This window comes from Psittacula echo (genome assembly GCF_963264785.1).
Source record: "Psittacula echo genome assembly, chromosome: 3".
Taxonomy (NCBI): Eukaryota; Metazoa; Chordata; class Aves; order Psittaciformes; family Psittacidae; genus Psittacula; species Psittacula echo.
The window spans coordinates 85,054,663-85,072,213 of NC_137736.1; the positions used below are offsets into that span (position 1 = coordinate 85,054,663).

The 17,551-nt window shown below is 37.8% G+C and overlaps 1 protein-coding gene across 1 annotated transcript; it reads right to left on the minus strand.

Annotated features, from left to right (window-relative positions):
- Window positions 1-3,254: 3,254 nt before the first annotated feature.
- Window positions 3,255-16,552, minus strand: BORA (BORA aurora kinase A activator; the record flags this gene model as incomplete). Its single annotated transcript, XM_080613202.1, has 11 exons — window positions 16,024-16,552; window positions 14,837-14,943; window positions 13,805-13,850; window positions 12,235-12,316; window positions 10,964-11,029; window positions 10,172-10,228; window positions 8,746-8,963; window positions 7,259-7,412; window positions 5,683-6,284; window positions 5,091-5,222; window positions 3,255-3,440 (listed from the first exon to the last, which is right to left on the minus strand). Exons 1-11 carry the CDS (start codon window positions 16,264-16,266, stop codon window positions 3,255-3,257), a joined length of 1,893 nt encoding a protein of 630 aa, XP_080469328.1. The 5' UTR covers window positions 16,267-16,552.
- Between the last annotated feature and the right edge of the window lie 999 nt (window positions 16,553-17,551).

Consider the following 17,551-nt stretch of genomic DNA (forward strand, 5'->3'; position numbering starts at 1 on the left):
ACTCTAAAAAGCTTCAGATACTTGAAAAAATGAAACTCAGTTTCAAGACAGATGTGCAGAGCACAGGCTCTCTCACTGATACCATGTGTTACAAGAACTGAAACCAGTGTTTACCTGTGTGTATGAGAGCAGAAGTTCACTGAGCTCCTTCCCTGACCTCCTACCTCTGATCCCCAGCACCCCCCACCCAAACAGTGCACACATATGGGTGTTACTGGCAGCATTAAAGGAAAGATGCTGCAAAATGCAGCAAAGAAATTAATACCAGCTAGGTGTGAAAGAGATGTCTTTATTCTGTTTCACTATTCAATGTATAGTTAATACATTTATGTTAAAGGACTCTCCTTAAAACTACTGTAATTAATTTAATGTAAACAATGACCCTTTTGTGCAACATGTGCCAACCAATATGTGAAGTACAACCAGAGAAACAGAATGGTCAAATTATTTCCATGGTAATTTGCACAGCAGGTTTCTTATACAAAGCAGTTACACAGACATCATGAAAACACATGCACACTTTCATAAAATAAATAATTCCCATCCAATTGAAGACTGTAAAACTGGACAGAAAATACAGGCAACTTATTTGGGGGGATCCTTAATTACTTCTTACTTTCACTCATTTCTGCTGTTACATTACCTTTAAGAAAACACTTCTGCAGGGTGCAGTTAAGTAGCTTAGCGATTGCTTTTATTATCTGCAAATACTCTGAAAGCCTCTGATCATTGAACATATCAAGAATCAAAAATTTTAATTAAAAAAAAAAAACCTAATCTTAAGTATAGCTGTTATGGGGAACAGTTCAGAAACATCATTTGGACCACCCTGCTTTTCATCTTCCCCTTTACATTAACATTATTCCTAACTTTAGTAATCACACTTGCAAAAATAAATCCTTTGCACAGTCCAGAGAGCTGAAATTCACCCTTTTAGTTGATTACTGTTAACAAGGTGCAAGGTCATAACTAACTTTTAAACCTCAGACAAGTTGTGCCTTGCTTTGGAGCTACAACCTTAACAAGCTAAGGCTAAGGACATTTTGAAGGCCCTATTCAATAAATTCAGAAGTCCAAGTTCATTCTCTACTTCAACAAATTCATCCTTTTAAAGTTACCAGTTCAGTGCATTTCCACCTTGTAGTAGGGCACTGCTTCAAGGTGGTGAAACAGACACTGCAGAATGTCAATTCAATGACACTGTCAGATTCAATTACTGTGAATTCCATCTGCATTACTGAAATACTGATTAAATTGCTATGGAAGTAAACCCACTGCATGTCCATGTCTGCTGGTGAGGAATCTAAAGTGATTTGCTTAATTACTACTTTTGCAATGTGAGAACTAAACCCAAGCAACTTTGTTGATGGCACAGGAGTTCTCCTTTCAGTATATTTTTCAGAAAGCCTTCCCCGGTTAATTCATAATGAAACCATTTCAAGAACTGTTCTATCCATACAACACTTGCACAAGTCTCAGGCCTGAGGCATTTGGTTTTAATGCTATCCCAGTTCTGCTTGCACCTCCCCTTTTGAGATTTTCAGAAAACGTCATCCATCACCTTCAAATTTAGGGGATGAATCTGACCTGTGAACTGTTTTGGGCTTTGATACAAGCTTTTCTGTGGCCTGCAGAACAGAACAAGAACCCAAACTTCTACCCAGAACCCTGGGACTGGGTGTCCTTGCTACGGACAGAGCGAAGGCTCCTTCACCCAGGGAGCACCTACTGGCATAGACTGTTGTCTTTGATTAATGCAATAATGTTCTCTCCAGAGCTGTACAAACACAGATCCTGGAGACTGCAGAATTTCCCTTATCTCCTCTTCATAGTCACTAGGGCTACAACATTACCATATTGATCCGCTCCCTGCCTCCACATTCATATTTAGAACTTCCAGAAGGTTCTTTAAAACAAACCAAATTTAATCACATCTGATTTGATTAGGCAAAGGGAGTTCTGGGCTTCCAGACCCTCCTCATTCCAGTACTTCTGTTCATCAGTGGCTTTCTTAACAGTATCAAGACTTTATTTATATTAATACTTTTTGCAGTAAGTGCCATACAAAAGTTAATTATATCTCTAAATGTTTATCTATTAAATATTTTGGCAATTTCTGTAAGCAACCTAACAGTTGCTTACAGTATAGTAAGCAGTACTGGGAGGTAAACATAAAAGGGTATAATGATTTACTAGTAGGAAGGCTGCACCACTCTCAGTGATGTACTGAGGCCAATTAATCTTCTTGCACCTTCTTACATTCCCTCAAAAGGGTACTGCAGCTTAAGTTTGGACAAAGTGCTTTTAGGAGACACTGGTGGAGTCAGGTGATCCACTTCAAGATTAGTGGGCTTCTTTGGGCATAAACTATTATTAATAAAATTAGATTTGGGGGTTGTTTTTTTTTTTTTAATTGTGGAAAGTACATAACTTCCATAACGAGAATGGAGTTTTCATGCAGCTGTTCACAAGGAAAATCTAATTAAGAACTAGCCTGGTATTAAAGGCCCTGGTTTTTAACAGTTTGCAGTCTAGTATAAAAACATACATGTATTCCAGGGACCTGTTTCTGGGCCACTAATTTTATTCCTTCCTCATGAAGTCTAGAGCTGAGTTCCATCACTTTTCCTTTAGACTGACACGGACACCCACCCAGCCCTGCTCTCCTCCCCACACCCCCAGCAGTTCACTCCTATCCAGCAACTCTTCCTTGGCACCACTGCTAGCATTCCTGAAGCCACACAATACATCTGATCAGGGAAAAAACAATCAAACAAAAACTAAACATTCCTTTTTCTCTCCCCCCAAGAAAAATTTCCCTCATGCCTTTTTAAGTTATGTCTTAAAATGTAGGTGGTTTTACAGTTACACTGGCTCCTATGCAACTTACCCCAGGTTTGCTCAGCCTATCTGAAATACTCCTCTTCAAGCTTAAGTTAGGTCCAACCTTTCAAAACAAGGCTCCTCATGGAATCTATCCTAACCACTGAAAGAACACAATTCCAAAAAACAAACCTAATGTGGTTTCTTTATATCAAGTCTATCTGCCTTAATTTTAAAAAGGGCTGCTTTACTAATAGCAGTACATTTGTTAATAAAACCTGAAGAATCCCACATTATTTAAATCCCCCCTTAATACATACCAGACAATTTATTACACTTGCATTAAAAACCCAAATAGTATGTATAATCCAGGTAACTGAGGTCATATACATAAAAATTTATTAGACATCACAATCTTTTCCATCACAGAACTACATATCGTTTTTGCAGAATCCCTGAACTTGATTTTCATTTTGATGTTTCCAGGCAGAAATGTTGCAAGTTGCATTTTGACCAAGTAGTGTACAATGTGGTTTTGCTTTTTGGAAACAGGATTGCTTCTCTGGAGATTTTGCTCTCAGCAACTGATTGTCCTTATGGTTTGAAACAGAAACCTCCTAGGTTAATAAGGAAAAGTTAATTTTAAACCCATTTTCACAAAAATTCCCCCAAAGAAACAAGATCCAAACTTCCTATTGGAAATTTTCTAATTATAATTAATACCTTAACTTCCCATCTCTCCCCTTCTGAAATGAAAAAGAAATGAAAGATGTTTTCTCTGCAGAAATCTTTGCTCTCAGCAGGAACCATCTCTTCTCAGATCGCACATGCTCTGAATGAGCCAGACTGGATTCTTTCAGCCAGCACTGCCCATGCTTTTTTGTTTTGGTTTTTTGGTTTTGTTTTGTTTTTTGGATTCTCTGTGGGTTCCTTGTTGTGAGAGTTGAAGGAAATACTGAACGCCACCGCACTTAAATCCTATTCCAAAAATCCAAAGTTGGGCTTAGTCAGGATCTAGCAACTGAAAGACTAGCAGTGGGAGAAGACAGCTGCACAACACAGGTGAGTCTCTAGGACAGGTTTGAGACTAGGCAACTGATTCTTCTAAGCACCTTCACATGTATAATCCATGTCCAACAGGGTGATTGGGGCATGACCTCAGAATAGATGGGTACTTCTAGAAGTTTAAGATAAAATATCTTTTCTTCCTGTAAGGGCACATTTATTCTTATCTTAAATGAGCAGAGTTCAAAATTTCAAAGAATCATATAATAGTTTGGGTTGGAAGGGACCTTAAAGATCATCGAGTTCCAACCCCCTGCCATAGACAGGGACACCTTCCACTAGACCAGGTTGCTCAAATCCCCATCCAATGTAGCCATGAGCGTTTCCAGGGATGGGGCAGACACAGCTTCTCTGGGCAAATGGACATTTGATGGCACCATCAATCTGCTCTTTACCTCGTCAGACTATTGGCTATTAGCATGTCAGATACAGAAGTGAAGTCAGGGCTAAATGAGCTTACTTGAGGCATTTCATAATCTGTTTGTACTAGTCAGTACTCTCTCTCCTTCAAGGACTGTAAATGATGGAAAGTAGTAGACCATAAGCTACTAAGTTTATAAGACCACAATTGCTAAGGAAGATGATCTTTGCTATCTCCTTCAAAGAAACTAGCCTTGCTTCCCACTTTCTAGAAGCGAGACACTTTCCCATCAGTCACAAGAGCTTGGGACCCTTGCTAGGTATGTGCTCTCTTTTGTAATTTATTTAGTTTTAAGATAGGTCATCAAAGGGCTTGTAACCAAAAGACCATATCCAAGCAGAAAGTTCCCCAGCAAGTCAGCATTGCCAGGTATGGGGTAGGAAACTCAAGCCTAGTCTATGAAAACAAGTAGCGCTTCTCCACAGGCACACATCTAAAAATTTTCAAATAAAAAAAGCAGCAAGAACAACAGAAACAAGAGACAGACTACGATACTTCAGAAGCCATGACGAGCCTCACAACTACCTCTCATGCATGTACCTCAGTTTCCTCTGAAACTACTTATGCCTTCATCATAGAATACATTAATTTTACAGCTAGTTTGTCCTGCACTTACTCCTTGTTTTCAGCATAATACTTGAAATGATGCTACATTAACACAGTCTCTATAATCATCTGACAGTCTCTCCCCTCAGGCTTCCTGAAACTGAGTAAAATAAGGAACAGATGCTTCAGGTGGGAAGCCTGTCACTTCTGTATCATATCACAATTTAACTCCTACCTTTGTTCTAAGCAGCTGAGATTTATTCTGAAACATGTTAATGTTCACATCATTTTCTCTGCAACTGTTTTGGGCCGCTGCAGTATCCATAATGCTGCTTCCACAAGTCTGTGTATTATAACCACTGTCCACCTGAAATCAAGAAACAGGGCTTTAAAAATGTACTGCAATTTAACACCAATAAACCCCTCAAGTTAATCAAATGCAAGTCCTATCAGGTAACAGAACTTAGTCCCACAAAACAACTGCCATCAGGTAATAAAAAAAGCAAACCATAAACAGGTCCGTCAGAATTACAGAAGCATAGAAGAGTTTGGGTTGGAAGGGATCTTCAAAAGTCATCTAGTCCAACCCCCTGCAATAAGCAGGGACATCTTGAACTTTGGATTAAATGTATTCCTGTACATAGTAACACAGAAATTGCTATGCTGACTCCACTGCAAAAGGAAAAAGAGAATGGGGAGGAAGGATAGAAGTCACAATGCCACCTGCATGCAGCATCGATTAAGAGAAAATAGACAATTACCTCCAGAATAGCATACATATTATAAGTGATTATGTTGAGCTCAGTTTTAAAGATTTTTATTTTTACCTGAATACTACTGTTGTCACAAGGAATTGCGCTGCTTTCTGCAAGAGGTGACATGAACACACGAGAGTTTTCAATACTGAAAGTAATCCCTGTCATAAAGCTGGTCATTGGTGCATTGCTATTGCCAATTGTTTCTTTTATCCAAATGTTTTCCTCTGACACTTCAGCTATGTCAGCCATATCTACAGTATTATTTTCCTTGGAGCCTTCCATATCCTGAAATGATGACAGCCTTTGATGACAAGCTTCTGAGTGATCTGGTGCAATAGACACAGTTGCTACCACAAGATGCGTGCCATGTGTAAAAGTATCCCCATCTTGCTGGCGTAAGGTTATTCCATTATCCATTTCTGGGAACCAAGCTTCGGATGGAGACGCATTCTCCTTGTCTTCCTCATTCTCACCATGGTTCTCAACAGCAATCGGTATCCTAATGACAGAAGTCTGAAACTGGGTAGTCCTTCTGCATGCTCCAAGTCTCATAGGAGAAGACTTTTGAATTGGAGAACAACCATCTATATAAGGACTTCTTGTAACTGGGGGTGTCATTTTATTTGAGGAAGAAGGAATATCTGGAGAACAAAATGTGAATTTTCTTTGGTCTGTAAAAAACAAAATTATTCTGTGAGATACCAGGTGGAGATAAAGTCATCATCCTTAAAGCCTTAGGGTTTTTTGAATCATTACAGCCAATCACACAGCATTTCACTGACCACTGTTCTCCCAGCTCCAAGGCTGCCTTAAAAAAAATAAATAAAAAATAATCAAGCAACAAAAAATCCCCCAAAGCAAACAACCCAACAAAAACCCCAAAACCAAAACACATCAGCACATTTAAACTATCACAGTAAAGGCAAGTTTTTACCCCACTTTTACCACCCAATTTTGTTTTCCATTACATAGTTTGCTGTACTACTGGCCTCACATTTTTGAATGCCAATACTACACAACGGAAAATGTGCGAAGGCTGGTTCTGTGGCTTTTTTTCAGAACAAATATCAATGCACATGTTCTATACACATTTAAAAAACCAAGAAAACCTAAAAAAAAACCAAACAAAACAAACAAAAAAGAAAACAAACAAAGGGGCAACAATAAAGTTTTCAAGAAAACCAAACAAGGGAGAAAACACCTATGCAATCTCCACATGGAATGCTGCTGAAATACCCCAACGCTCACCAGAGTAAAATCATGTATAACCATGGCATTAAGCCTTGCCAGGTAACGTACAGAACAGGAAATACTGACACCTTCTAGAGCAATAAGGACACAGAATTGTTTGTGATTTCTTCACTAGTCAGTTCCCTTTCAAATAATCTTCACAGTCACACAATTCGAAAACTCAGACATTCTGTGCCCATATAAATCAGGTTGGGCCAAATCAGATTATGACTTTACTTAGTTCAGGCACACAACTTTAACCCCCCTCCTCATATTAGATGAATCCTTTAAAGGTTGGGGATTTTTTTCATTCCTATTTCATGTCAATGCCTTCTTCACGAATAAACTGTAAAAAGCAGTTTTTATAATAAAAATATGAAAATCAAGAAAGAAAGAATACACAGTTAAACCATACCTGACAGTGGTGTCTTTCTTATGTGAAAAGCAATTGGTGAAAAAGCAGGAGAACCATTAGGGGCAGGAGACCCCTGTGGAAATGTGGGACTGGTTATACTTCCCAGACTGTAAACACTTGCTCCTCCCTGAATAGGACTTGATGAAATCTGACCCTTCAGTTTCAGAGGGAAAAAATAAAAAAAAAAAAGGCATATTCATGATGTAAATTTTGACTAATATGTAAATAGAAAAACTATTCTAACTAAAAAACTTAATATGGCAGCACTGAGGAAAACTAATCCTGTACAATTCAATCTCTATCATTAGTTTATCTTGAATATTCCTGTTGTAGCTCTTCACTTGAACTTTATGCCTCCACAATAAGAAAAGAACAATGGACTTAAATTGACACATAATACCAAGTTAAGACTGTAATATCCATTGTAATTAAGAACTATGAAAAGCCTTAACAGAGTATTAATACTATCTGTGTATACAGTTAAGTATTTAATCCCAATTTCTTACTCATACCAATGCAGATAAAGGCCAACCACTATAAATATTCTAATGGAATCAGTGTTATCCAAATTTAACTCAGCAGCAGACACAAAACTTTTCCTTAAGAAAAAAGAATAGTAGTTGTGATCTTGCTTAAGAGTATAATGCAAGAAGTCACTTTAGCAGTGTTGTAGGAACACTGTAGGAATTCTTTACAAGGGTACCACAGTGAAGACCTTTTAAGCCACACTCTAGCTCAGGTAGTCTTTTTCTCCATGTACTTCAACTGCCAAACAGAAGAAACTGTACCACCTAAACCAGTTTAGCTGTGATACATGCACCTGGGAATAAGATTCATCTGTCTTAATTTAAAAAACAGACATTATATTCTGTGTTTTAATAAGTATCTCTTTATCGGAAATCTCTGACCAATGGAAAAGAAAAAAGCATATTTAGCACTGCATTCAAAGATCCACAAGTCATTTCCTCCACTATAAATGAGTTAAGGAGTTATAAGGGAAATAATTACATCACCTGTTCATATCAGCTAGTATTTTAGACAGCAGTTCATGGATTTAAACACGCCTTTTTCTGTATACACATTTTATATATATATAAAAAATGTTACAACATACTTTCAGCAAATCTTGTATATGTATTGATTCCTACTTCCTTTTTGTAAAATTAAAGCATAATTCCTTCTGTACAAGAGAACAGCATCCCAACATAATGGTTTGATATAAGAAGTCAGTGACATTATTTCAAAACTTTTTTGTTCACGATTTTTCTGACTTTGGAAAACAACTCACAAAAACCACACCACCAAACCCAAGCCACAAAAGCACCATTTGGCCTAACACCTATGCTCTAATAAAGCAGTTGCAGCTTCTTAAAAAGAAGACTGTTCCCCTTGTGAAGCCTGTCAGAACACAGAATCAGCCTGCTCCAAGATCTACTCCTGTGCCCAGTCAGTCACATCCCATCCAGCACCCAAACCAGGCTACTTACTGAACTAGGTGTTTCCAGAGGGCTTCTGCACCGAACTGGAGAGATGTCTATTGAACAAAGCACTCCAAGTGGCTGATTACCACATGGACTATGTGGAGAAATGGACAAACACTCAGACACACTTCCATTTTCTTCTAAAAACAGCTTTCTTCTGAGTGATGAAGAGCTCAGATTTCCCTGAGACTGATCTGAAAATTCATCAGTTCTGATATATTCACCTAGGAATGTCAGGGAGAAGTAATTTCCAGTAAGAATGAAAGAAAAAATTCTATTACAGAGACATGTATATCTAAATTAAAACATTTAATCCAATTTACCAGTACCTCAATTAATCTAATTTAGGCACCTATTCTAAAGGATCACTTGTTATCATTACAAGAGAGTCCACTGCGTCTATTAAGGTTCCACTTCTGCCTATCATGCTTTAATACTAAAGTCTGCATTTTAAAAAAATATATAAATATTGGCTAACATCTACTTACTGGCCTTTTCCCATCTGTGCATTTCACATCTGAGTTGTGAAAAACAGATTATTATACTACCCAAGCAAAACTACACCCTTTTTTTCAGGTCTCTCATATGATTTCATGGTAATCATGATACATTATCCAAAGGCAAACCAGTCAACTCAAAGTCAAAGCAAAAAGCATAAAGATGTTAACAAAGACCCATTAAAATATGCTATGATTTATCATCTCAGTTTGCTTACTCTATTCTAAATGGATATTCCTTGTAGAATAATTTTTTCCTGAATTAGCAAACTATGCATTGATGGAAGCATTTGTTAAGATGAAATATGATAGCAACCAATACTGTTCTGATTTTCTGTTTTAATTTTGATGGCACACAATGAGGGCTGTCAATACAGGGATAGGAGTGTGCAGCCAAAAACCTCTGAGCTAGCTATACCCACTATTCTCACATAGAAGCCCCTTGCCTGAGAAGCTGGCAGCAATTGCTTGATAAAGCATTTACAATCAGACAATTAATTTGGACTCCTGCCTCCCCATTCAGTGGTCACAGGTTTTTTGCCACCACACAACTAGTCACCATTGTGGCTTCAGTTCAATGAAAGGCACAATTGAAGCATTGCTTTGCTCAAGGCAAAGTTGGGCTATGAGCCTCATGGCCAGCAATGTGAAGTTGAATAGCTCTAAGTAAAGGCTCTTTTTGCGGAAGGCAGGGGGTGCCTCCTACTTTGCAATTGTTCTCCACATCCCTCCTCTTTTAGCTTTATGTCTACACTCAAAGCATACCATTTAAGTCAGCTGTCCCATAAAATATGCAGTAACTGTTTATTTAGACCACAGATTTAAAACTTCCATTCATACGTTTTCAATATTTCATAAGACAAAAAAACACCAGCAAACAATACAAGTTTTCTATTTAGACATTCATAATTAAATTTTGATATGACACAACATACCTAGTATTTTCTCTAAATTAAAATCCACTGGCAAAGACAGGACTGTCTGACAAGCAGCTGCAATTAATAAAAACAAAATTAGCTTGCAGTAACCTTTGACTAAAGCTATAAAAACAAAAATCCACTTTCAAATTGCATTTCAATTAAGCCATTTAAGATACAGTTGCAATACGGAAAAAGTGTTAATTAAAGCTAGGATTCTGATTTGACAACAACTACGCACAGCACACTCAGAGGTAAACAAAACAAGGGTTGTAACATAAAAGCCTCTAGAAAGGCATTCTGAACTGAAGAGAGATGTCTCTGAATAAAATGACTCGAAATGGAAGAAAAATCATCAAAATACCATGGGGAAAATCATTGATTATTTATCTAAAATGAAACGGTTAAAAAAGATTTCTGCTATTTACATTACAGACAAAATAATCAAGAGTCTCTAACCCCAAATGATCCAACACATTAAAGGCTTCTTGAAACTGTATTTTACCCATAAACCCGAGGCTTAGATTCATTTTTTAATTCAGAAAAAGTGCATGTATTGAGTTGGAAAAAGTGCATTCCACAGACTAGTTCAGTTTTTACTTTGGAAAAAAAATGACAGATTGTAATAGAATTAAATTACTAGGAGAAACAGATATTAAAAGTAATAGTGCCATACACTACAATAAAAAAGTATTTCTACAGGAATATCAACAAAAAAATTACTGCCTTTTGAAATTAAAGCACTATTAAAAAAATGGGTCTTTTTGCTTCAGAAAAAACTTGTAATTTCAGACATTGTCTTTTACCCACCATTGCTTTTCCCAGGCTGCAAAGTTAGCTGTCTTCCAATTGGAGAAAGGTTATTTAGATCTATGGCTGTAAAACAGATAATTTAAATTTAAGCATGCATTGCGCATAGTTTTGAAACCAAGCAGCAGGTAAGTTAGAGTATTTAACACAACTAAAGGGAGTACTGAAAAAGGTTACCATTATAGCTGATTGAGAGAATTTCAGTACCTTTATATTCAAAAAAAGCTTAGTGAAGTAGCATCAACTTTGCCTAAATCTTTGTCTCCTGCAGCCTCCTCTACATTACATACATTTAAAACAAACTCAAGTTTGTGCTTAGCCAAACAGGCTGTGTTCAAGTAAAACTCACTTCCAGAAAATCATGCAGTTTGAACATGAAAACAGAGATGAAGAATCTGCTATTCTACTTTTTTACACGGCTAAAGAACACATTATACCATCTTCTTTCAGCACATACTTTCCCTAGGTCTAAGACCATGGCTAATGTTCTCTGCCAAAGAAGTGATGCTTATACAACTGACAAAAAAACACTATCCACAAGCCGCATTTCCTTGATAAAAAATTTTAACAATTTAGCCTCTTTCAAATCTTGCAAAAATACCCACGTACTTAGAGAGTCTCCTACCAAATAATACTGAATGCAAACAATACTTTACAGCTGACATTCGTCCAATTTGCAATGCATTTACTATGTATTCCATTAGTTATATAGAAACTTCAATAACAGCAGCATTAATAACATCTAATAATGGCATAAACAGAATAAACAGAACACCCACACTAAATACAGTGACAGTGGACTAGCAGGACACAAAGAGAACAACAGGAATTTACATAGCAAGTAAGTAAAAATAGAGAAGTAAGTAGAAAAATAAGTAAGTAAGTAGAAAAATACAGAACTCAGTTTCCCACATTCTTATATTGGCAGGAAAGCAGTCAGAATAATTCAGAGGTGCAGCTACCAGAAAACTGAAGTAGAAGATTTTACCAGTACTGATGCAGCAAAGTTGTGTGCTTGAAGACAGGTTACAAAATGAAAAAGATATAAGAACAGGAACTAAAAATAACAAAAAGGGAAATTGTAGAAGATTTCGAATTAAAAAATAATTTTTAAATGAAGAAAGCACTCAGAGAGAAGAGCTAAAAATCTACAAGTTGTGCCAACTTTTATTACTGGTTCTTAAAATTTAAATCAAAGTTGAAAAAAAATTATGCTTGATGGTTTCTCCAAAAGCTAAGTCAATTGTGGGTGACACACAGAAGCAACTTACATTTACCAGAACTGAACTGTGAAACTTGCTTGCCTTCATGTTCAGTCCAAGGAGAAGGAACTATGAGCCTTTTTGTGAAAAACTAGAGTAGAATAGAAACAAACCATCTTAGCACTTTTAAAAATTGAAGGCACTCAAATTTAGATTAGTACACTGAACAAGAAAAAATTAAGTCATACCTTTTGCTACCCACAGATCTATATTTTTAAGAATTTTAACTCTTCCTTCCCCAAAACCTAAATCCCTTATACCCTGCAAATATTTCATTATTTCATGTCCAGAGAGGTTAAAGAAAAAGAAGGGATTTAAAGACAACCCCCAAGTTCTTTACGATACGTATCGCCCCAGATCTTTCAAGCCTACAGAGTGAAAATTGTGCAAGTTTCATTTAACACTGATTACTCATTTTAAAAAGCGAATTGTCTCTACCATACTTTTTGCACAGTAGTTTAATATAACTATTTTCAATTTTTCAGTTTGTTGATTTTGACAATTAAGAACTGCTGAAGAGACAGTGGAAGGAAAAAAAGTGGACAAGGAAGGAAAAGTTGCTGACGGCAACCTTACCAAGTGTATTTGGCTAAACAGGTTAGCAGCAAAACATTTATGAGTAGTGGCACTTAAGTCTCTTTCTTTGAACCAAAAACTATCTGCTGTGACAATCACACTCCAGAACACACTAATGTTGAGGAGACGAACATTATAACATAGCTTCACAAAATACATGGTAAATCCTGTTCTCACAATAAAAGACTCAAAACAAATGAAAACAAAACAGCTTGAAACACCCAGCTATTAATGGCATAATTTTTATCAGTCACAGTTTCAAGCTGTTCAGCTGCATAATTCATTAGCTTATACCTAACAAAGAATAAGTGTCCCTTTTAATGCAGATTTAGAACAATAGGGCATCTTTGCTGCAGGTCAATTACCTAGCACCTTTATGGAATCATAACCCATTTTTCTGATAGAGACAGAAACTCATAATAGCAGGAGACAATACGAAAAGGTCAATAACATTGTCAAAACCTTATTTTAATTGAAATAGCACTGAAGACTTGAAACACTTTTCCTTCTGTGATAGACAAATTGATGGCAAATAATTAAATGAAAACAAACAGAAAGAATTACACGCTAAAGTAAGTAAGTCTTGCCTCCAACTAAGCAGACTTCAGAAGAAACAAAAAATCAAGGTTCTGCTGTATTTTTAAAAATGCAATATAAGAAATTATGCCATCTAACACCAGAAGTTACTGTAAACCCTAACATACTAATTTTTAAACTGAAATTAATTACTTTTAAGAATTCTCTTACTACTACATTCCCACAAGCCAAGCAACACAAAAGAATATGCTGACTTGACCTACAAGTGCATGAAAGAAGATGGGAAGAAAAAGACCACATGGGTTCCAACTACATCTGCAAGTGATAAGGACAGAAAATTACTTTCTTACTGACCAGTAAAATACAATAGGGTTCTGGTTTTTTAAATTCTATAATATATGTGGATCTTTTTTGCAGATATGTAGCTAAAGCAAATAAATACTTGATAGCATAAAAATTTTATTACCTCCTCAATGGCTCTTTGCCTTCGGTCTTCTGTCTCCTTATCAATTCTAAGTGACAAATGAAAAACAACTCAATTATCAAAACCATCACATAATTGGAAAAAAAAAAAGAGTCAAGTCCAACTATCTCATCTTTTACAGATGCTTACAAGAAACATTATAAATGAAATTGCACTAAACAATCTTACTTTTTACCATTATGTGCAATAATCTCATGCTATAAATCGAGAAATATAATGCATTTATCTGTTACTCCAGTTCATTTGAAAGATCTGTACCATTTTTAAGTACATATATGCTAATCTTCTATTTATTTCTTGTATCAGTAAGTATTTTTATCTGGACAAAAAAAAGACAAAAAAATCATAACTGGTCTTCCAAAATTATAACAGAATCACAGAATGGTTTAGGTTGGAAGGGACATTAAAGATCATCTAGTTCCAACCCCCCTGTCACAGGCAGAGGTGCCTTCCACTACACCATACCTCAAAGCCCCATCCAACCTAGCCTTTAACACTGCCAGGGATGGGGCAGCCACAGCTTGTCTGGGCAACCTGTTCTGTTGCCTCACCACCCTCATATTAAGTCTAATTTATACCTTTCAGAGAGTACTGGCTTGCCTACCTAGCTTTCTCAGCTCCACCCTTCTGCAGGAGTCCCAAAGACCAAAGAAGCCTACGCTTCATAGGTGTTGGTATGGAACACTCTAAGAAGATAAACTGTGTTGTGACAAGGAGCAGAAGAGGTAGCTTGGTAACAATCACTGGCAAGACATTTCCTTGCTTCTGTTGACTGCTTTTATCTGGCTGTCTTCCAAACTGCAGTCAGAGTGGATTAGCAATTCTTAACATAAAAAAGAGTGACACAGAGGCAGCCTCATTTAAATATTACATCCACATTAGGGACACATGAAAATCTATGTTAAAAGATTTGAATAAAAAGTCTTCACTGCTGTGTTGGAATGTCAATAAAGCAAAAGAACAGCGTTCTAGTATTCAAGCAAGGTAACTGCATAAGAACAGACTGGAAGTTACCTATCATGACTCAAATACATTGCTTGGCGTTGAACATCCTCCAAGTCAATTTCCACAGGATTTATTACAGCAAGCTGATCAATAGACCATCTAAATTTTCCTGGTGTCTAAAAAGAGACATGAACATCTTAGTGCTTCCTAGTCTCAAAAGATAAAATAGAACCACAGGACAAATCTCAATGGAAAAATGCAGTCATAACTTCCATATAGTTTCTGTCAGAGACTATCAAAAGAGTTTCCATTTAAATTATTTATTAAAAGAGTAAGTCAATCAGGCTTCTGTATCCTGGTAGTTGTATTACAATGATTTACAAGATAATATAAAGTAGAAGGTCGTAGCTAGAATTTGCAAACTGAAGTGTCAAATTCTTTTCAATTTCTTAAGATAGATGTACTAATGATAGAGAACTTGGGATAAAATTTAGTCATTTCTAGATTGCCACAATCAAAATTGAGGTTCCATGAAAATCCAGTGTCTGCAGCTAACCCAAATTATCCAAATAATAAGCAGCCTTCTTTTCACCTCGCAGTTCCAAGACAACTTAGGATTTGCAACCCCATATGCATCTTGCTAAGTCTCCCTTGTAATGCCATACATAGCACACAACAAAATCAAATTCAGAAAAATAAAGCAGTTTCAGCCCTTTACTTAACATTTAATTACAAAATACTGCTCAAATATCTGTTTGAAAAGTATCTACCAAGTCTTGGTAGATCACTCATTAGCACAGCTCTACTGCTTATCAGAAAGTAATTCCAACTGCAAACCAGCATGTGATTTGCAACTAAAAAAATGTTATATATACACAAAATCATCAACTTGATTCTGTGAATATACAAACAGCCCATAACAGAAGTGAAATTATGTTTTACTTGCATCCAGCCTGCTTAGCATGTAAGTAGGAACTGGAGTACTTTTCAGCTTTAGGTAGGACAAGAGCACCACATCCAACAACTGTCCTTTATCTGCTTTCAACTGGTTTTAACACTTAGCGGATCAGAGGAAGCCTGACAATGTCAGTATTCAAAGCAGCATACTCCTGTAATAAGAAGAAACACCAAATGCCACCAAAATTCTTTGGCTTAGCATATACATTAAAATACGCTAAATAAAATACACCTTTTAATGCATTTCAAAATGTTAGCACTGCATTTCTATAGCTACACAACTAAAAACTAGATCTTACAGGTGAGGGTTTTGTTGATTTGAAGACTGAAGGACTGGAAACTATCTGCTCCTGAAGAGTGTAATAATCACTAGGACTTTCAAAAGGATTCAGGATGGTGACTCGTCCTGGAGTTTCTGGCGTTATCTGCATTTTAGCTTCTTTTGTATCAGCCATAACACTAAGAGATATCTTGAAAAGAAAGAAAAAAGGAAAAAAAAAAAAAAAGGCAATTATATTACAATTATGACATTCTAGGGTCATCCTGAAGGTTTTTAAAGAGCCAGAAACATTTATAAGACTAACAAAAGCAAAGCTATCTTTGACATGTTAAGCTAATAAATAAGGCTGATAAGAAAAACAACTAAAAATAAATAGAACCTATGAAAAGGAGACAAGGCACTGAAAAGGCGATTTAAAATAATCAAAACCAAACCAAAACACAAAACCAAATAAAAAAGCCCCCCAAAACAAACGAACAAAAACACCAGAAGAAGCAAACAAGCGCTGAAGCCAAATATACTGCTCAAGGGCAGCTCACATACACCTAACCCTGGCACTCACGGGCTTCAGAAATAAAAGTAGGTTGGATAGGACTTCAAGCAACCTGGTCTAGTGGAAGGTGTTCCTAAAGAGGCTGGAACTAGATGATCTTTAAAGTTCCTTCCAACGCAAACCATTCTGTGATTCCAAGATTACTAGAACGGGGTAGCACAAGGGTCAGTCTCCCTTCAGTGCCAGCCCCGCGTTGCTCAGAAGCTATGCAGCCAGCACAGAAGCAAACGAAGAACCTCAACGGCTGCCGGCCAGCAACTTGCCCTGTTGGTCTACACCGGCCAAACCCTGAAGCTTCTGGAGGCAGGCAGATTATCCTGGGACTTTCCTGAGGGGGCAATAGCTCTCTCAGGAGCTAAACCTACCGGCCTAAAGCCGGCGCTAAAAACCACCGGCGCACCCCCCAGCCCAAAGGGCTAACTCCCCAGGGGCTGCGGGAGGCGCCACCGCTCCCTCCCGTGGCGGACGGAAGAAGGACGGGAGGGCCTACTGCTGCTGCCCCCGCAACCCGTACCCACAGCCCTCCCGTCAAGCCGTGCCCCAGCAGCTCACTCACCTGAGGTGGCAAAGGGGACGGGAACTCCCTCTCAGCCCGCCCCGAGGGCTGCTCCTTCTCCTCCCTCCTCCTAGGACAGTGTCACCGAGCCTAGCCCCAAACCACTCTCCCACACGCCAGCAACTAGTGCGGGGCTAAGACCCCCGGAGCAGGTACCTACGGCCGTTACCCAGACAATCATACTTACCTCAGATCACTGCGCTTGCCTTCACCGCGCCGGGCAGCTCTTTAACTAGCCCCGCCCCCTCCCTGCCCCCTGTCCAATCAACACGCGCGGCCTCCTCTATCTCACCAATAGCAGGGCTCCCCAGCTGTCGAACGGACCAATCGCCAGAGGAGCCGCTGCACAAATTCGAAATCCCGCCCTTTTACTTAACAGCAGAGCTGTTAAGTGGGCGGGTTCCGTTTGGAGCGTCACGTGGCGCGGGAGTGTTTGAA